At 36.0% G+C, this 22,312-nt stretch overlaps 1 protein-coding gene and 1 long non-coding RNA gene across 10 annotated transcripts in view; both read right to left on the reverse strand.

Moving 5' to 3' along the window:
• WDR25 (WD repeat domain 25) overlaps positions 1–22,312 on the reverse strand; it is a 72,473-nt gene that overhangs the window by 40,365 nt on the left and 9,796 nt on the right. For 2 of the 9 annotated variants that reach the window (XM_041120081.1, XM_041120082.1), the window contains exon 2: positions 12,446–12,638. The exons of the other annotated variants lie outside the window; for them this stretch is intronic. In XM_041120081.1, coding sequence (XP_040976015.1) covers positions 12,446–12,502 — 57 coding nt within the window. In that variant the 5' untranslated portion in view covers positions 12,503–12,638. The remainder of the gene's footprint in view (positions 1–12,445; positions 12,639–22,312) is intronic. 9 annotated transcript variants of the gene reach the window in all.
• LOC121232603 lies at positions 6,556–11,426 on the reverse strand. Its single transcript, XR_005931403.1, has 2 exons — positions 8,992–11,426; positions 6,556–8,193 (listed from the first exon to the last, which is right to left on the reverse strand). It is a non-coding gene; the product is annotated as an uncharacterized LOC121232603 (long non-coding RNA).

Consider the following 22,312-nt stretch of genomic DNA (forward strand, 5'->3'; position numbering starts at 1 on the left):
CTCAAGTAAGTGGCAGCCCCAGAAGAATGTTCAGGGGTCTGCTATACCATCAACCAGCTCATAGGACACAAAATAAAGGCTTTTCTCTTACTGACCATCCAAACTAGGCATTCACTGCTAGAAAAAAAAGTCACAGCAACATAAGCAGAGTAACCAAAGTAATGTGAGAACTCATCAAGCACATGAAGACTGATAAATTAGGAATTGAGCATGTCTCTTCCATTGTCATTCTATGATTACCTACAACGCACTTGCCTCCAAGCCAATTAGATTGCAGAAAAGAAAACATAGCAGCCTTACTTTTAGAAAGAGAAAGGTGCATCTATTCAAACTGGCAGTCACTAATTGCACAGTGAACCCAAGAACAATGATTCAATTTTGATAAATTAGAGGTTGGAAGCAAGTATTGGGAATTAAGTTGTACGCATTTTGAATTTCCATGCATAAAGGAACTACAGCAAAGCCAATCAAGAATACTAAACAAGAAATTTATTTCTGGAGCATGCATAACAAAATTAAAAACTTTTTTAACTGATCAATTCAGGTTAATTTCAACATAACATCCATACTAAAATAACAGAACTCTTCCCCCTTAATTTAACCAAGCTGTGCCATTCTTCTGTAACTACCAACTTCCTCTGTCAATGGCTCCTACTAGATAAATGACAGCAAGAAATTGTTTCCAACTTCTCGATTAATCTAAACACAAAGATGGCATTTAAGAAACAGCCATGGTCAAGGATGGTGTGGGATAGTACTGAGTTACAGGAAGCATGAAGAATTACTATGCTTTGACTAGAACATATGCTGCTCCCTTCCAACGCATGCTCAGGTTGCTCCACAGACTTGTGAAGCTGAAGACCCGTGACCCTCTCCGTTCCCTTTTTGGAATAACATTGCTCCCTGGTGTGTCTCAAGGAGAAAAAACTGATTTTTTTTTTCTTTCTTTTTAACTGCAAAACTGAATTAGTCACTGAAACTTGAATGTCGTATCTGCTAACAGGCATAGATTCAAGAGAATGGTACTCCCTGAACTATACTGCTTTTCTGATCTCATCAATATCTAAATACTGTAATTTCTGTAAATACTGTAAAGAAGAAAGTCCCACACTATCTACAGAAAATCATGTCTTTTCTAGTTTGCAAAGCAGGCTCAGAACTGTAGTTTAAAAGGTTCTTTGAAAGTCAATGGACCACAGGACAGGAGTAGTCCCATGGAAAAATTACAAAAAAGTATTTGCTGCTGCTGCTGCCTCTTCAGATTCCTCACTTGGATGAGGTGCAGCTTTGGGCAGGATTGCAAGAGTTAAAAGTGCTCCTTGGGTATTTCTAACCAACAGCAGTAAAGATAAGAAGTCATTCACATAAACAGGTACATTTTGCTGTTCATAGAACTGAGGCAAGAGAAAGCCGGGAAAAAAGCAACAAATAGCTGAAAAGCAATAAATAGCCAAGCATTAGAATTGGCAGGTATGCCTAAGTCTTTCCAGCCTCTGCGTGATTGAAAAAAATCTGATCTTGAATCAGCATGTAATGTAATACGTATAAATTCCTAGAGTAACTACAGGAAGATTTAGAATTTTTCATTGCTGTTTCAATTCCTGTCTTCTTAAAATAATGAGCTAAACATTATAGTTTTAGTAGAAGGTAAAATTTGTTGAAAGGAGAATTACAAAATGGATCACTGTCTTTGCACTCTTTTGCCTAAACATATAGTTAAACTGTGTAAAAACTAAGAGCTAAGGTCCAGGAAAAACTGAGCTAAGGTCTAGCTTAGTGTACAACCTGTTTAAGTGTTAATAAACTTATTTTCATACAATTATGAAGGACATAAATAGACGTTCAGATTGCCATATAGACTATGATTGATGACATTTTGGGCATACCAGCTTAATTTGTAAACCAAGTGCCCCAAAAACGAGTTTTTCAGCAGGATTCTGTAAAGCTAGATAAAGCTAACACATTTTCAGATGTGTTGATCACTTGCTCCAGAAATGTTTAGAAGTGTGCTAGGGAACATATTTTAAACGACATCCATCTTCCTAATCTAGATGCGGTGTAAGAAGTATATATCAATGCTGTCATTTGAGCAAACACAGATTTCCACTAGCTTTCTTCTTGCAGCAGACATAACTCAAAACATGATTATTTTACTAGTCCAAAGCACAGGACTAATGAATGGTAAAAAAGAGCCAACTTTATTATTGCTTTAATATCTGAATAAGAGTTTGTATTTGGATAGTTTATTACTAGACTACTCTCACTACTGGAGAAACAAGGAAAAAGGAAAGTAGCAAAATACAATAAATTCGATTAGCTGAGACAGCCAGCATAAGGTCTCACTTCATTATTTTTTTTTCCCCCAAAATGTTAATATTAAAATGTTTCAAGTACATTTATCAAACCAATGAGGTGGAAAAATCTTCTCTTTTACAAAAAAAACCCAAAAAACAGTACATTAGATCTTAAGGTAGCTCTTATTTTGTAGGGGACTTTATCCAGGCAGAGGCGTTTTAAGTTATACTAGTAGTGCACTGCTAACCAAGTTAGCAGTACTACTAGAAACTAGTTGGTGGTATGAAAACTGATTTGCAAACATGCCAACAAGCTTTAAACATGGTGAATCCAGCAAAGGCTGTGTTAAGTACAAGCACTACATTTAGCTTCAGGAGGCAGCACTAACATACTAAGCATGCCTATGAAATACATTTCCAATTACTTGGTGTGTTTTATTTTAATCTTCCCTCCCACAGGAACTCAGCAGCCCTTTCCCCAAGGAAGGCTCCATAATTGTTAATTGTGAAGCTTCAATCGGGTGGTTTTGCCATTAACAGGAAAATAACAACCTAATCAAAAGTGTACTTTTTGCTGACAGCATCCTACAAAATTATTTTAAGGAAACACTAGTAGACTAAGATAAAACATTGACATTTTCAGCTGGCAAAGGGAAAGACAAAAGAAGTAAAACAGAATTCTATAAAAGAAAACAAAAACCCCACACCACTATGTCAAGCGCTATCTATCCAATTATATACAATAAGGGAATGTTCCTGGTAAAGCTTTTATAATGAGAGCTACTACATTCAACCTAAGCTTGTTTGATGGCCATCTACTCTTGGACATCCACCTAACGATTCCATATTTCAAAAGCTAACTTGTAGCACAAGAAAAATCTAATCAGCCAATCAAAACTGAAAACATAAATAATTTTGAAATATACATATTGGCTGGGTTTTTGCTAATATAAATAAATAGTGTAGCCTCCATGAGAGCCTGTCAAGTCAAAACTGGCAAACAGAACTCTTAAGAAAGATGTAAATTATTAAAAAAAAGGTAATGATAAGAGACTGAGCAAGACTGATATAAACATTTCATAGACATTTCTATTAAAGAATTTGTAAATTATATATTGCCATTGTATCAAAAGCTAAAGTTTTACCCCAGATGAAATGTTGCTAAACATTGACAAGTAACACATGCATGAATGTTGCAACATGAAATATCAGAATACTAATAACATTTAAATGCTCGATTAACGTATATAAATGCTACAGTATTATGTAATTATTCAGAAATAGGCCCTGCTGCCTTTATAAACTGAAGATTAGAATTAGTTTGTTTATAAAGGATGTTTACCTACAATTAACATCTCTGTGATGAGAACTGAAATAAACTGTGAAAGTATGAACAAGCTCAGGGTGAAACCTTGGCCTGCCAGGTCATTTACATAAAAACACAGTTAAAAGTTTCAAAGTTATTCAATAGCAGTTATATGTAAGTGCTTTCATGACACAGCAACTCATTGTAAAATTTTCTTTTTATTATGGCATATCTGTAGCTGTGCCTGTTGAGCTGAAGTCGTGCCAGATTTATAGTGAACTATTTCCATTCAACACCTGGGCTTCACAAAAATAACAAAGCTGAACAGGCACTTTCTTTCAGCCTATTTTCACAGAATAATGTAAGCATTGGATATGTAAAAATCTACTTCATGACACCTAGCTTGAGTCACACATACACATGAAATAAAGAGTGTATCATAAGAAATTCTCCTCTTGGATGGCAAATCAATTCAATATACACTTTATTGTTATTACACAATGCAGATAAAATTTTATTAAAATCAGTTACTACCTTATTGCTGAGACAGACAAAATATTTAGGTGTGGAAGATATACGCAATACAACAATCAAAAAAAAAATCTAATACTTTTTGTATTTGACAGAATGGTAACTTAGAGGGTTTGTTATACTTAACAAACCAATGAAAAAATTACTGAGACCTTAAATTGTGCTGCTATAGTCCATTATGAAGTGCAATTATGAGAAGGTAAAATTATTTCAGTGCAAGTCCTCAGAGAGGCCATTAAGGTGCCATTAAAAAACCATTATAATGTTTAACTTCAACAGTAAAGCTACTTCATTACAAGTCATACCATCATTTTAGAGAGGAAGGCAGTTGCTCACCAGACAGAGGTATTCTAATTCACAATAACTACTTCATCCTCATTTTGGCTCTTTCATTTGCAATTTTAAAGTTTGTTAACCTTCTGCTTGCTTATGTAAGAATTAAGATCCAAGTGGTCCAATCTCCATATGTGTTGGTACTTACAAGAGTCGTTAATGCCAATGGAAGTTGAGGGTGGGGGCTTAATAAACTTTAAGCTTTAGATTGAGTTTGAAAATTTGGATTTTAATCTCTCAATGTTGTATCATCTACTATAATTTACCCTCCTAACTGAGAGAATATTAACACCGCTATTAATTTCTGATTAAGCAATTAGCAGTTTCATACATATACTGCATAAATATGCAGTTAAGAACAATTAGACAATATATTTATGACCACCTGATAAGCATTTGGGTCTGAAAAAATATTGCAAAATTACTTTTACGTTCATTAAATACATAGTGATTCTTCACTTTTAGGCAGTGAAGCTAGCTTCTCTTTTCAGAGATTCTCTAGAGATTCTCTAATCTTTGCTTCACTTTCCACCAGAAAGATCATTTCCCTCAAAATCGGAATAACTCATCCCTGCAGAAAGTTTGGGTTATTTCAGATGCACTTACAAGGCTAATCTAGCAGTCGTTCTGACGTGGCTCTGCCACAGTGAAGTGACTGATTAATAGTTTCAAAGACAGGAGACATGTCGGAGAGCCGTCTGGGCCTCAGCGTGTTGTGACACCGCAACACACGCAACGCTTACCGAGCGGCACCCTCTCTCCGTGCGCCAGCACGGCCACATCGCAACACAGCCAGGCACGTCTTCCTGCGGCTGAGCAGGGCAGAATCAGACACAGGCACCGCTCGGGAGAGGGGTTCAGGGGAACAATAACCAGACATTTTGTTACCAGATACAGTTTTAAAAGGGTACTGTTAGAGAACGTGCTATTAAGTGGTGATAATCAACAGCATCGCCAAAAAAAAGCAATACTAAAGTGGGTTTCAATCTGTTTCAGCTTCCAGAACTGAAAGAAACCCCCAGTGGGAACACAGGCTATGCAGCTTCCTTAAACCGACTGTCAAGTAACGCACTTTTCTTAATCATTTTTTATGGATCCCTTAGAAGTAATCTGTGTTCCCAAGGATCCAGTAATCACAGACTTAAGTCATTACTACTACCTATTAAATGATATTTTTAGAGTATCATTACATTATTGAAGTATGATCACTACTGTGCAAGCTTTGGTCTATCATTTGTTATAAAGGCACTTCAGCTTTGAACTTTTCACCCAAAATAAATGAAAATTTATTAACTTCAATAGTAGTTGATTTTTCAACTCTGATAATTACAGGCTGAAGGGAGGGGGGAGACTTAGAACCAGTGCATCTTCCTTGAGGAATAAATAAATTATTCCACACCATTTAGAAGTAAAAATTTTTTCCCCAGCCAACCCAAAATACATGTTTCAGAGTCAAAGTACTAAACATTTATATATACACACTGTTTAAACAATACCTGGAATAACTAGAACCACTTCGGTACTTAAAACCAATTATGAGTTTGAATAGTGACAACAGTATTCTAAAATAGCATAGACAGATCTAGATTCTACAAATAAAGGAGTATCCCATAAAGTGTTGCACATGCCTGATGTTAAATACCACATTAAAGGGCAAGATAAAGCAGCATTTTATTTTTTTAAGTGTCATAATACTTTTAAGAATCAATATCTGCTTTAATTTTAACATCTTTGATCATTATTTAAACAAAAGGCTTTTAAATTTGAAGTAGTCTTTTTGAAGCCATGTTTCTAAAATGAAACTTCAGAGCATTTTTAAATGCTGGAGTACTCTTATATTCACTTGAAAATAAAACCAATCTACAATTCCTTGTTTGAGGGGGTTTGGGGTGTTTTGTTTTGGGTTTTTTTTTTAAATGGGTTTCATAACACAATCATAGACCATCTGACTTCAGTTCATTGTTTCGTAGCATTTTCAGTGAACATCTAGTTAAGATATGCACCAAGCTTTGAGTTTTAGGGGCACAAAGTTTCATGTACAGTGTGTGTGGCAGAGAAGTTTGTTTTTTAAACAGGACTGAGGGCTACAAGTTTCAAATATGCATTTATTTTTAGTATCACAGTGGAATACAAGGCACATTTAAAAAGTGACAAAATCAGTTTCAACAAATTAAATACAGTAGGAGCTATACATCTTACTTGTTTAATGAACAGTACTAGCAGCACATGTTCCACCCCCACTAAAGTAAAGAAATATTAAAACAAGCTCAGTAAGATAATCTTGCTGTTTAAAACTACTTCCAGGGAAGTGGGCAACGAAGAGAAGTACTAACACAATTCAGTGTTCCTTAGACATCATCTGAATTTCTCTACAGGAATGACTGCCATCCCAGGCAGGGTGGGGAAATAAACTAAAAATTGAGGATACATGTTGAACAACCAGAGAACTATCAAATCTTATCATCTATTAAACTATAATCAAGGTGGGCAGGTACACAGCGTGGCGTGAAAAAGCAGCTTAGTTTCTTGTAATATGTATTAGAGCTTTAACTCATATGTTGGTTAGAACCTATGGTATAAATCTGTTCAAAACACAATCATTGTACAGTTGCTGCCATTTTTTATTGGTTGTATTTCTTTACAGCATTAAAGTTGAGAGAAAACTGACATGTTTATTTTTGTTACTTTTATGTATTTTTTCTACATTGCCAAGTGAAATCTTCACAGTTCTAGTTTCCTTCCTTGAAACCAAAACATCGCTATTAACAAAATTCTCCTGAAACCATTTTATCTTGCCTGCTCATTTAAAAACTTCAGGGAAATTATACTGATAGACTTTCAAAACACATTCATTCCTCCTGCAGAAGCACATATTTGTTTGTTAAAATGTTTTATATCGCATGTATCATTTTAAAAGACACTAGAAGACTGCAGCCGTTTGCAGCACAAATTCTTCAGGTAATGAGATCAAGATCTCCAAATACAGTGATCCTTCTTTTGACTTTTATTTTGGCAGACAGCTAGAGTTTCCCCAGTTCTTCTTTGTTCTTAAAAAGGAGAGATTCCAAAAGAATGGAGATGCAACAGAGGTAAAAGCAGCATTCTTTCCCCTTTCCCAAGATTTGGGAAAATACTTTGCTTTTCATTGATATCAGACCACTCCAAACACAGCCCTGTTGGCTAAGAGCCCTTTAAAGGCCAGCAAGGCACTTGTGGGACAGCAGTGCAACAGCTGGCAGCAAATACCCTTGGACAGAGACGCCAGCTCCTCAGACCAGTTCAGCATCCTCTGTACTACATAGCTCCCTCCACTGCTGGTTTCAGCATAAACTCTGCAGTACCAAGACATCAAGTGAAGGCAAGTGAATCAGTCACATTACACACAGCACTTGCTCGTCTCTCTAAAAGGCAGGGAAGCTGCAATCTCTGAAAACTATACTAATCTAGACACGCTGGGAACTGCAAAAAATTGAACGTATATTAAGGTGTAGGATCCATGTTATCATGGATTTGAAGATATTTGATTTTGCCTACATATTTTAATATCCAGATGAATAATTAATTCAGGACTGTCTACCACAGCTTATAGTAGCATTTTACTGAAGCTGTATTACACAATTAGAAACAAGCTGGAGTGATCTTTACCTTCAGAGGAAGAAATATCAGAGTCACCTCTGGCAGCTGAGCAACTTTAACAGCTTGATTCACTTCCACACAAATAGCCTTATCCTGCAGGAGTTCAGAAACAGGGGTGAAGAGAAAAGACGGATGCAAGCCCACTGTTTGATTAAGTTCTTGCAGTAAAGGTCTTGAAGCAAGAGCAGATTTTTTTGCATTTCCCAGAGTGGAATACAGTTTGAGAAATACAATGAGCAGTTTGATTATTTAAGTGACACTGAGGATAAGACTAAACTTTAGTTGTAGCAGAGATAACTTTGTACTAGAATCGGTTTAGCCAGGACAACAAGAGAGCACTGAAGAAGGTAATTTATTTTGATAGCTTATTTAAAATTATACTGGATATTTTTTAAGTGCTCTGAGGAATACACCTAGCCTGAAGGCTACAGGGATAAACTTTGGTTGAGGTCTTTTCAAGATTTTTCTCCATAAGATGTTATTCAGCAGGATGGATGTACAATATAGGAGCCTCCACTTGTTCAAGTTCTACCAAGGTCACCCAGACTGAGAATCTTTCCTGTTTTTCTTGTGGAAAACATCCTGCTTTATAACAACTGTTTGTACCATTACTAAGCTATTACGATTTTTACGTGTCTCTAAGAACTGGGGAAAGTAATGGGGAAAAACATACAGGAAGTTTATGGTCCAAGTGAAAAGGGTCTCTTGGAACAAGGTTTGGTCTCCTGCTTCCCCTGGAACAAGCTGCTATGTATGTTGTGAATATTATGGCTTCTAACACACACATTGAATTGTTGCATGTGAATTGGAAGTGTGTAATTCCTAGGTAAATTAAAGAGCCTCCAGACAACAACTCCAAGCACAAAGCTGCCTTCCATAATCCTCACTTACGATTCCTCTTAGGGAGATCAGCACAAGGTCCAAATCTCTCTGCCACAGGAATTCCTGCTCACGTGGGTCTCCACTGGATGGCTGAAGGCAGATTTTATCCAGAATGAAGTCTGTGAAAAATACTGTTAAATCCTGGAAGCTGAAGAGCATCACAGAATGAATAACATGGTGAGGTATAAGTGATTATTACATTATGGATGTTTGCATTTCCTGGCCACTAACAGGGAGTGTCTCCACTATTTGGAAGTGTAGGAGGCAGATGCCCCAAAGACCTTGGGATTTCTCAGCGGTTCACATTTGGCTCCCAGGATATTCAGTGCCTCCTATAAGACCTGCTGACTCAAAGAAAATAGTCTGCACCACAGATGGGGAGGGCTGTCTTCCACAGAGCCCAGGTTTTCTTTAATGTGTGCAGCAGTGCACACAAAAGGTATTCCCTCAGCATATTCCTGACATTTAAGTGTAGTGGAGACAATCCTGCTCTGCAGTAGCTATCTAGGAAAGAAGCCAGTTGTTTTACAACTTGCCCATTTTAAAAATTTTTTTGCAGTTTCCCTCCAAACACACACCACAACTCAGTTTTCTTCACTCGGTGCAGCCGTCACCATAACTATTCCTTGGCCCACTGGTGGGCCACTGCACAGCTGCAGGGCTGGTAAGCATGCCAGGAAATTACTGTGACCAACAGAAGTGTCACCTTCCCTTCCAGCTTCCCCCATGTTACAGACAAAAATATTTCACTTCCACATTTATCTCCAGCATGCTGGGGCCATCGCACTGATTCCCACTCTTCACATCCATGTGCCTCTACACTAAAGAGAGGGGTACAGTTTTGGTTTGTTTCCCCAGTTGGTAAAGCCCCCACCAGCATTACACCAACTGTCTCAGGTTAACTGAGACTGGTCTAATTCACAGTAATTTTAGCACAGATGTACAACATCGTCTGTGTCATCCTATTTTCTTTTTAAGTATATTCACTTTTCAAGTGAAGTGATTACAGCAGCTCCTCTTCTCCAAGCAATTTACACAACGTCAACATGCCTCATTAGAATACTCAGATTTTTTTTTTTTTAAGGGAACTCAAGTATCTACATATTAACAGCTTTACATAAAACAAAACTGATTAGCTTTTATTATTTCTCCTTTGCATATCTATGCAATCCATTAGACAGAAAGGGGCCTGGCACTCATATGACAACAGAAGATTACAAATACGTTTAATATTCCTCTTTGTAATATAGTTCGGTTCCTATAACATCATTTAGATTGCCCTATGGAGCTTCTGTACTTTGTGCTTTATAACATTTAATCTCTCTCCTGCGAAATCTTGAAGAACAACCTATAACATAAGTCAACCCAACAGTAAGTTATTGACAATGATTTCATGAAGGCCTTTATCCCAAAGGGCGTTGGTAGGTAATTTGCAAACCTAAGGTACATCTAGTCAGCAGAGAGGGTTTTCTATGTTTGTTTACATTCCTATAATGTAGTACAATCATATAGCTAACCTGAAGTTGAACAACAGATCTTTGATTATATTTTTCATCAATACAAAGCAGAACAGTTTGCATCAAATTTCAAGATTTGAAAAATAACCTTGAAAGAACAGCTAGCAATTTCTTTAACATACTCCTTTGGTAAATAGCCTTTTCTTTATTAAGATATCAGGGGGCTGTTTAATAATAGATTCAACAACATTAAACAGAGCCTCAATATTCATTTTTAAAAAACATTTTTTTTTCTTAAAGCTGATAAGGATCTAAAAATTGTGTATTTACTTTATCTGGCTATCACATGGTGAGAAAAATGACAGCAATTTAAGATACAATAAGTTGTGCCTTAAAGAGGGATTATTATTACTGAAGTTCAAATGTTTCAAAGCTATTTGCCAGCAGTAACTAATTTTTTTTAATTTAAACTAGTAGTACAGCTCAAGTGAGAAGTGTGGCTGAAAGCATCTATAAATATTCAGAATTGCACAAGTTAAAAAGTATCTACTATATTACTCTACAGTAATAGTTTAGAAATTAAGTAAAAAGCTTGGTAATTATTGTGCTTTTGTCATATTAGGGAGACAGTATTACTAACTATCATGTTACAGCTGTTATAAAAGCATAGCTTTGAAGCTGGAAATGAAACTAATAATACTCCATGCTAAAAATCTAGAACCAGGTTAAAAACTAGCTTTCTCCTATTTGGATGTTGACATGAAACCATGAATCAATGACAATGTAGAATTATCAAGGAGCAGATATGAACATACTGACCCTTACAAACATTGCCTGGCACTTACATAGGACCCAATTAATTATTTTTAACTGTATAAGCAAATGTAATATTTAGATATTTGTAAAATTACACACCACTGCGCCTCCCACACACTTTTTTCCTAAAGTTTGATGAAAACATTTCATTTTAGCAAGCATTAGTACTTAATTATTCTATATAGAATTCTATATAGTAAGAATTCTATATAGAAAAATTATTCTATTCTATCATTAGGGGATGGCTCTGGTTCCATTCACATAGTGCAAACCTACTCGATCATCACATCAGTGCAGTGGTACCATGAGACATCCCACTGTTAAACTCATCCCAGAGGAACACCTACCTAGGTCGGGAGGGCATCACACCAACCCCCCCTCTGCAGCTTCTAGCACCCAAGCTGGCTTGACTGCTCTATGCAGTGCAGCATTGAAACATGCACATAAACCCAAAGTAACTTCCACCATAGGTCCCAGAGTGCTCGACTCCTTGTCACTACCACAACATAAACATTTAAGCAATACAACCACAGATCAGGTAGAATGGTTCAGCATTTCTCACTGCAGTATGACATGCCTAGAGAAAGTGTTACTTCACTACTAGAAGTACTTCACTGCATTTACTTCACTATCACTACAGAACTACAGAATGAATAATTTAAAAATTAAAAGTTAATGTAAATATTTTGGGTTTGGGTTACTTGAAAATTCTAGTAGCATTATAGGCTTCTGTATATTAGCAAAAATTTAAGGAGATTAGTGACCAGTTTTGAACATATTTTTCAGGAGTATTTAATTCCTATATAAGCACATAAAACTGAACAATTTCTAAAATAAACAATCATAATGTCAACAGTTGCATATCAAGTTTTTTGATAAACCAGGCTCTATACCAAGATACCCAAAAGCAGATTTCTCATCAGTCCTTACAAAGAAAAGAGTCCTTCATGTGTAATGGCAGAAAAAAAATAAAGCAATAAGTGTTATTTTTTTTTCAACCTATTTGACATAGCAGACATATGGGTGAAAGTTTTTTGACATTCAGAACATTACCATTCAGTTAGAATGGGTCTATGATCTTCTCCAAATACTTAAAATCAAAACCTGTTAGTCGTGAAAAGCTTGTTTTCTCCAAGTCGTTCTACTACTGAAAAATTATTATTGGGAAGTTTCCTCAATGAAGTGCTTACCACTTCCAATGTGATTTTCACATAACACTTTGAAGACCCTTCCACAATCAGATTCATGTTATTATTTCAGCTTCCTATCACTCAGCTTCTTCCCCATTTATGTTGCCATCACTAAAATACTTTTACCACTCCAAACAGTATTCATCACTTGCTTGGTTATGCCTTCATGTACCTGCAGTTATCTCCACTCCCACTGCACAAAGCACAGATGATTAGTTTAATTAATCTTCATGACTGTTTCTAAAATTTAGTAGCTTTTCTTGCTGTTCTCTGAATTAGCTTTAAATTGATGTCTGAGAATTCAAACATGTTTAGCATGTTGTAAGTGCTGTCACAAAAACTTTGTTGTAAAGCATTTAATGTACTTCACAGAAAAAGATTATTATGAAATATAAGTTATATACTATTACCAGGATTTCAGTGGACACCTCATTCACACAGGTGAATGAAGTGTGCAGGCAAAGAGAGTATCCATTTTTTAAGTATGAGTAATTGACAATAGAGGTTTTCTGTTAAAGCTCTTTATATATAAAAGCTCTCTCTATATATGTATTTTAATATACTTACACACACAAGCACATGTAAAGTGTGCTGCTGCAAACAAGGAGACTATCATTGTTGAAGAAAGATTTATTTTTTAAGGGAAAAAACTTGAAAAGAATCCTTTGACATTTCAATTAAGTTTCTACATGAAAGGCAGAGAAGAAAGATGGAAGACGGAAGCTGGAAACTAGAACATAGGGAGGATTTTCTAGGATATATGAGGGTTGTTTTGGTTGCACTGTAAGCTATCTTAGGTTGTATAATGCTCTTTGCCAAGAAAAACCATCCTTACAGAGAGAAAAACATACTGAGCATAGGTGCTATGACAGAAAAAACCCTTCTGGTATTATCATAAGCCATATTTCTTTAGCTGAAGATGTCAACACACCTTCGTAACACCTCATGATAGATCTAGACTGCCAGCCTAATTTGCTACTGCTTCTCTCTTCGTATTCTGCTTAAAAAAAAAAAAAAAAAAATCAACTGCTTGCTTTTTTTAAAAAGAAAAAAAAAATATCATATACAGCATGGTTCAGATGTTAAAAACATTGCCCAGATGTAGCACAGCAAATGGAATGGAGTAACTGATTCTCCATGCAGCAAAAGTAGAGATAAAATGTACAGAGGGTCTAAGCAACAGTAACACTTTAAGAATGAGTTAAGTAAAATCTGGTTTTTATACTGCTAAACCTTTAGAAGCAAAGTACATTTTTCACAGTGGGTAAGAAATTCCAGAAACATAAGTACTACCTTGAGTAATTATTGTTAATTAACTAGCAATGAGGCACTACTTCCAAATGTGACATTTAAAGCACATAATGTGATTGTGAATATTCACAAAGATAATTAAGTTCATCTGCTTCAAGTCCTTGATTTCAGCACATCTGAAAACACCTCTTAAACTATCATTAGACCTGTAATCAAGTATTTTGTTGCTCAGGAAAATTGGGTACCTTTGCTTACCTGCTAATATAGGGATATGAGTTCGAATGCAAGTACACGGCTTTTGTTAAGAAACTCTCCTTCAGGCAAAAGCTGAGGAAAAAAAACCCACTAATTCTGATTGTTTTCTCAGGAGAGACAGTTAAAAATAAATTCCTCACACCATCAGATGGAAACAAAAACAAAAATGACTGAGCTTCCTTAATTGAACTCAAGATCACAAGACCAACATGAGGGATATTTGTTTGAAAGTATTCATCATCAAGCCACAGGTACCACTACTGTGCATACTAAGGATACTATCCACATTAGGTTGTATACTTTCTTCCATCTTGTTTACAGCTAAGTCAAGTTCATTACAAAAAGAAAAATTCAACCAAATTACAGGGCTGAAATACAATGTATCATGTAAAAATGTGAAAAATCAGAAAATGTGTTGACATGATTCTGTTGGGGGAAAAGTTATAACCACTACTGACTTCAGAGAAGGAAGGAGGCTTTGATCATCAACACTGATCCTGGTCTTGATCAAGACTTGCAGAAATAAACCCTGAAAATAGGAAAAAACTGATCCCAAGAACAGGGTGTCAAAACAGTCATGCCTTGGTATTTTATGCTTTATTCTTTTAAGAGTAAAGAAAGCTTCTTTCCACTAGAAAAGAGATTAATGAATAATGTGCTCCAAGATGGAGAAGAAACATTTAGGCAGCATTCTAAAGTACAATAGATTGTTTACTCCATTGCTTTCCAATTATTTGGCACAGAGGATTTTTAATCAGTCAAAATAGCAATGTGAATAATTATATGCTATAAGATTGTCCTACTGGTCTGTATCTCTCTACCCAGTTTGACTAGCAGTTTTATTCTATACCTGAAAAGTCTCTCCTGATGAAAGTTTTGTCAAGAATTATGGTTGGAGAGAAAAACAAGGTGAAATATTTCTAAAAAAAGGAAAATCAAATGTTCTGAAATTGCATAGTGCCAAGAAACTCCTGACCCTGTCTAAAAGACAGTTCCTGCTGCTGCCTAGCTGCCTAAGTGCACATTTAGTGTTCTGCTTCAAAGGTGCATTGCAAGCACTGGCAACACCGACCGCCCAGAGAACAGAGAAAGGTATGAGACACTCCATGCTGCAGGTCATTAACCCCCAAGTCTGTACCCTGCTTATAACAGCACCTAGCTGGACGTTGCTCAGGAGGATGTCATCCTCCAAGAAAGCATTGATCTTTTTCTCATCAGTGAAAGGACAATACCTGACCCCAAACAGCGCATACATCTAAGACTCCCAATTCCAGATTTGGGAAGAACTTCCTCGAGAGATCCACATGTTACCCACCTTCCCCAGTATCTGTTTTCTTAAGCTCTAAATGGACTGAGAAAGCAAGAAAAAAAAAAATGTTTAAAAACTCTGGAGATGAACAACAGTGAGAATTAAGACCATGTTCCTGCACTCCTATGAAAGACACAAGTTCATATAAAAGTGATCTTCAACCAAACTAATCAATAAAGTCACAACTGTAGTGCTCCAACAACTGCTCAAGGCATGTTTCAGAAAAACACAACCTACTCAGGCTTATCCAAAAAAAGAAATACAGTGGAGGAGTAAAACTTAGTATATAGATCTTTCTTGTCCCTCTATTCTGTGTAAGAACACCAAAAATACTGTTGAAACACTTTCTTACAGTCAAAATTCAGTAATGGTCACTTTTGGAAAGTTTCATGAGAACTAATTCTGTTCCCATATTAAATGGTCAGCAGAATAACATGGGCAGTTACATTACACTAACATTACCGAACGTCAAAGGTTAACCCTAAAGCAAGCCACGTTGACAAACAGGCATTAATTGAAGGCCAACTGCTATGGTCCATGTGCCCTCAAAGCTATTACAGATTTTAACACACACATACCACCCTCCCCGCCCCCCCCCCCTGCTTTTTAGAACAGTACAACCAGGGAATAGAAGGAATAAATAAGAAGCAAAACTATGTTGTTAGTATTGTTCTCCTATTTCTGTGGAAGTATGACAAAATAATGCCTTTTGACACTTCAGGGGAATAAATGTGTATGTTTCTGATGCTCATCACTGAATGTACAGCAAATTAAGAGGAAAGCAACAATTTAAAACACGTTTTTCAACTGAATTCATCTGCTCTTCAAAGATAGCATGATGGTATTAGACCATATACATCATAACCCAACATGCAGATTATGCATGCTACTTTCTCGAACCATTTTAAAATCCAAATTAAGTATTCTCTGAATTACTGCAGAGATTTGTACTAAAGGAACCTACAATTTAACACCCTATGTATTAGGCAGTCCAAATGAAACATAAGAAACTCTCAGCCAAAATATCAAATACGAGTTACAAGAATAGTTGAGGCAAAGCAGACCAAACAGTAAGATTCATACTATCAGAGACTTCATCTGATATTTTAGTCATCTGTACCAATCAATCTTTTTTTAGCTAATTCCCACTATTTGCAAAAGAGGTATGCTTTCCAAACACTGAATAATAAGGCAAGCAGCCAAAGGAAGAAAAAAAAAGGGAAAAAAAAAAAAAAAAAAAAAAAAAAAGAGAACCACCTATAAATAAAAAAAATTTATTTTTCACTCTGAAGACAGGCAACCCTTACATTACAAGCAAAGCTCACAAAAAAGGCAATTTGTAAGTAAATGTGTATATATATAGTAAAGGATACTTTAAATCATTGGTAACCAGTAACTCTATTCTTCTCAACAGCAAAGTGTTTCTGCCATCAATTGCCATCTTTCAATGTAGTATGTTCTTTATTTTGCAGAAAGATTCTGAGATAATCACACCTGAAGCAAATCACAAATTCTCCATAAACCATTGACTCTAAGGAAGATGCTCACACAGATCACATTTTTAGCCAGCTAAAAGTTACGAGCATGACTAGTTTTTCTGAACCTACAAAATAACAATTGTACATTCATGCTGGGCAGACAGTGCAGGAGAAGTAACTTCCCACACACACCAAAATAAAGGGAAGAATTCCCAGCTATTTTGCAGTTAACCTTTAAGTGTTTTGTGACTAATCATTGTAATACAGCTAATATGGCTGTATATGTACCTCAAATGGTAAGCTCCTGGAAAATGAAGAAATGAAAAGAAGTTACGATATAATTATAAATCAGTTAGTGATTTAAGCTATGGTTTGTTGTAAAATATGAAAAACCAGAATTACTTCAGCAGAAGGTGAAGCCAAATATGGCAAAGATACTTAAATCCCCACCCTAGTTGTATACTACATATACGAAAATTTTGGCTTAAGAAAAAGAATACACAAAAATTTACTTCAGATAAATCATCTACTTCATACACTGTATTAGGCATATTTGGGATGACATGGTTAAAACAGAGAAGTTTGATGCACATATTCAAGTAATTCAAGAGAAACCAACATATAATGACAGAATTACTTTAAACCCACTAAATTTTCTATTGCTGAACCTATATGGGAGAAGAATAACATGGCATAAATTTGGCAGTTTCTCATCAAATTCACAGTGTAACAGTAGTGTGTTAAGAATGATATAAATGTGTTCAGAACACCTAAAAGCACAATCACATTAGTGGTTACTAGTAGTTACTATTTGTGCCCAAAAAACACTTAAGCAATCAATATTTTACCAGCAGGCAAAGGAGAAGAACTTCAAATGTATTACAAATCCCCAGTAGATAATTAGCTCAATTTCTACAGCCATTTATTGAATAATCTGATTTTCCCTTCACCTATATGTATCATACTCATTTGCAACAATAATTTCCCCAAGTCACGTATATTTATGCTCTATTAAAAGTGGGTATTCCTTGTAAGTGTTATTTATGCTCTATTAAAAGTGGGGATTCCTCATAAGTGTTAAACACCTCAATTTCAGACTTACAGCACTTCGAAGGCAAATTGTCTTAATTGTCCTCAATTCCTACAGGTAACTGAGGACTGGATAGATATGTTCACGAAAATGTATCCCACAGATGTTTGCATCCTACAGATTTTGAACATCCACTACTACAGTAAGAAACACTGTTCTATTCAGAACATAAGTACAGTCTTAGCAACTGTCTCCCCAGCTTCTGAAACACTGTATATCTATTTGCTGTTGACCTATGACTTATTTCTGAAAGCAGGAGGGAGAAAACAAACACTGACCAAATCTTTTAACATGTTTGGGTTTTTTTTCCCTTAAGTTTCAGTTAAACAGTGGCTATCAAAATTCAAAACATATCTATTCGTACTGTACTTCAATATTACAATACTTTTTTAACATAAAATCGTGAATCAGCTAAGGCCATTCGTGCTTTACAGCTTTATGTTGATATATGTACATATATAAAATCAGATAACCATCTCTTCTATTAATACAGTCAATAAAACAAATAAGTACAAACACAAGAAATTAAGAGGAGCAATTTAAGCTGTCCCATTCTTGCACATTATCCACTGGGAGAACTTGACACAGGAGGGACAACAGCTATGGACAAGCTCCGCCAACCCCACCATCAGATGAGCGGCAGCTGTTCTACAACACAACGCAGCCAGATACACTGTAAGCAGGTGCACGATTGGCAGTATTTGCGCAACAGCACAGAGTAACACATTGCTATCACAGTTCTAAAAATAATGGTAAACAGTTGGACTTCAGGACAAATTTCTATCTGTAAGAAATAACCTAATCCAAATTTATGGGCAAATTCTGTCCCATTCCCAACATTGACCAAGTGGCTTTCTTATTTTAAGAAGTAGTTATTGCAGCCTTATTGCCCACACTGATTTGAAATAATATCTAACTTAAGGGGCAGTATACAGTTAGTGATTCAGAACAGCTATCTGAAAAGCTGAGCTTTAATGAATCTTGCATTCATTTATCGGTAAGCCTGGTTGAGTAACATTTTCTTTACAACTCTTCATTCTTTCAACTAAAAAATAAATTGTTTATTATTCCCAAGGCTATTGAGAATGTTCATAACTGCAAAATAACCCCAAAAGATGAAAAACCCTAGGCTATGGAAAATATAGATGCAATCTTAAACCCACTGATGTCAGTGATATAACCCAGTCTTAAAGATGAGCAAAACTAAGTATTTAATTATGAAAATAAACTATTATGTCAAGCAGCTATGTGTTTTGCTGGTAATGAGGACATTCATAACTAGTGCTATTTCAATACTAGCAAGCAGAGTAAGATTGAACTATCTAATTAATTTTCATTCCTTTTGCATTGTTAACATAGTGCTAGCTTTAACATATTTGCGGACATTTAACATGTTTATAATGACTATGTCATCCCTAACCACCTGCATCCCTAACAGCCATCCTTTCCATAGAGAACCAGCTGTGTCTCTTCCTCATTATATAACAATATACAATTCCAGCCACTAATCACAATGTTCAGAATGAGAAAAAATCTTTAATGAGTAAAGTATAATCTGGAAAAAGACAAGAAGACTAGAGAACAGGACAAATTCCAAAATCTGACTTCAGAAAGCAAGGTGTTACACAGCTGGCACATGCACAACATACGAGCACATGCAGTCTTTACTATCTGTCATGCACAATATCTTTAATCCATTAACCAACTGAAACATTTGAGAAAGGTTGAAGTATCTATAACTACATTTTTAGATGTGCCCTAGAAGAAAATCAGCAGGTTTAATTTAAATTAAATAAATAAATAAATAAAAAGCCTCCACAAGCACATTGAAGGTAAAGCTCAGTCTTAATATCCTAACCAGCCAGTCAGCCAGCAGGTACGTACTGGAAGACAAATCAAACACAGTTCCACACTAGCCACAAAATACTTTTTCTTTGAAGAGGGACAATTACTGCAATGAAACATGATATGTATGATGGAGAGTAAGTCATTAGTTCCATAGCAGTGAAGCAACTTCTCTAAAGAGCAAGGGGGTTTTTATGTTTCCTTGCCCTTTAATTTAAAAGGAATCTATAACTAACAGTTGTCTTTATAGCATAAATATATAGCAAAATGTCATTAAAGTTCTTTCTATCAGGCTTATCTAAAGATCAAGTGTCAACAATCTTTGGTACATTCACTGATATTGTGACCTTAAAGATGCAGCTATTTCACACATGTTAAAAATAAAATCTGCTTAAAAAAAGCAAGGACACGAACATACTGAAAAGAATAGAAACTTCAGGCAAATTGTTTCTACTCCTGATGCTGGATAAATCCTACACAAGTAACCTCTCTATAGAACCTGAAAAAGTAGAGCAAAGTTACTCAAAAATTTGTTTCCTTGACAACATCAACAGACCAAGAGAGGTAAAGAACTGAAGTCACAATCGATGCCTTGTAGCTTTGTTAGCAGATTTATTTTTTAAAAAAATATATAGCAGTATGCGAGATGCATCCATAAAGCTAGACTTCTAGAAAAGAAGCAAAGTTAGACTGGTGTTATTTACATTTTTAAACAGCAAAAATATTCAGAATTTCTCAACTGTTAAAAAAAAATTGAGATACTCCCATAATGTATTACAGTCATTTAAGAACTTAAAACTACTCTAGCTCAATTTTTTTCAAGCACCAAAATCTTGACTTTTTCACCAGCAATCTTACTGAAGCATCCAGAAGGGGGATGACACCACCATACATTTCTCCCACCTCAGGTGACATTCTGACATTAGACTGCCCAGCAGCTGCCCACACAGATCCTACTCATAATTGGAGGGCTTAATTTATGACATTATCAGTTAAGCTTCATTAGAGACACTACTTCATTGACATCCCTAGCCCTGACTTTTTCTTCCCTAGTAGGCTGGCTATGCTTGCAGGAGGACAAGGTTGCTTATTTCTCTACTACAGGCTACTTCAGAGGCACTTAGTAAATAGCTGGAAGAGTTCTCAGTATAAGGAAGTGCAGAACTGAGCCATTCAGGACAGATGGGTTTTTAAGAAAAAAGTCAGATAAACACTTAATATTCTTGATATTTCTCTAAGTAATGACACAAGTAACCAAAACTTTTTTTAGGTAACATGAAAAAACAGAATCCTTTCTTCCATGTCATTGTTAAGGACATCCAAAAGTCACTATCCATCCTTTTGGATTTCTGCAGAAAGGTTTGTGAAATAACACTGTCACAACAGCAATGTCCCCCATGCATCTCGCCTGTGGCCACTTTGCACCTATTGGTCAACATCAGCCAAATTTCACAGAGGTCTCAGTATTTTCCCCTCAAGACTCAATCAATCAAAGCAGCTGAATAAAAGAGAAAGACACTGCAGAAGCCCCAAAGGAAAGAGAAGTTGAAAAGGATCTACAGCCAGCCAGTCTCAAGATGCAGCCAGGCTGCATTAACGCTACTGCTCTTGGAAGAACTTTATTTTCTGAATTTTTCTTTAATTAATTGCCCATTCTGGGGGGAAACACAGGCATATTAGCTGTGCCATGCACAAAATACCCATCTTCTCCCCCTCTTCTCCCCCATTGCCACATCCTCTAACATGGCCATAACGCAGTCAAAAATGCTTTGCAAGACCACGTGGGGTACTACTCTAGTATTATTTAAGGAGATCCTAATTCAGGAGACATTTCCAAGTGTAAAGAAAAACTAATGCCCCTACAGAGCTGAAAACCGAACCCAGAAGCCAAGAGGTTCACTGCATTTTTGCCCCCTTTTTTTTAAATGTCAGTTTTCACACAAGTGTTAAGATAAATTCTAATCCAAAGCAGCACTGCATTTAGTTCTTGTTAGTGAGGAAGCAAAGAAAACAATGGCCTATCAAACAGCGTAGACATCAGGATGGTGCTATTTATACTCAAAGAAACATACTACTTTGAAAAAATCCTTTGAGGCACAAGAGTGTTTCAACTACTAAGAACATAATAAAAACTATACAAGTCATCTCCAGCTGTGGATTTGGAGAATGTGAACAAAGGCATTACAAGGATTTCTGTTTCCTTGACAACAGCATTGCTGGAAACAAGAAAATAATTAAAAAAATACATCTCTATGTAACAGTGCTAGGTATTAACATACCAAATGTGGAACAACCCTTACCCACACATACCTTTGGGATGAAGAGACCAAAATCAACTGCATTCATGAACTGTTCTTTGCTGACTTGTGTTAATGGCTTTTGCAGAACAATTGTGTGAGAGAGAGCTATTAGATCCTGACCTGTATTATCATCTAGGCATAAGCACAGTCAGAAGCTTTCATTGATGGTCAAGCACATTCCTTCCTGCATGATGTTCCTTTTCTTACAAAATAAGCATTATGGAGAATACTTCTCATTGAAGTGTATGAAATAATTTTGTTAGAAAAAGATCAAGGTATACAAAGAAGCCCTTTCAGCACTCAGGAAAGTGGCATTACTATGCATATATCTGTCAAATA

Source organism: Aquila chrysaetos, chromosome 2 (genome assembly GCF_900496995.4).
Source record: "Aquila chrysaetos chrysaetos chromosome 2, bAquChr1.4, whole genome shotgun sequence".
NCBI lineage: Eukaryota > Metazoa > Chordata > Aves > Accipitriformes > Accipitridae > Aquila > Aquila chrysaetos.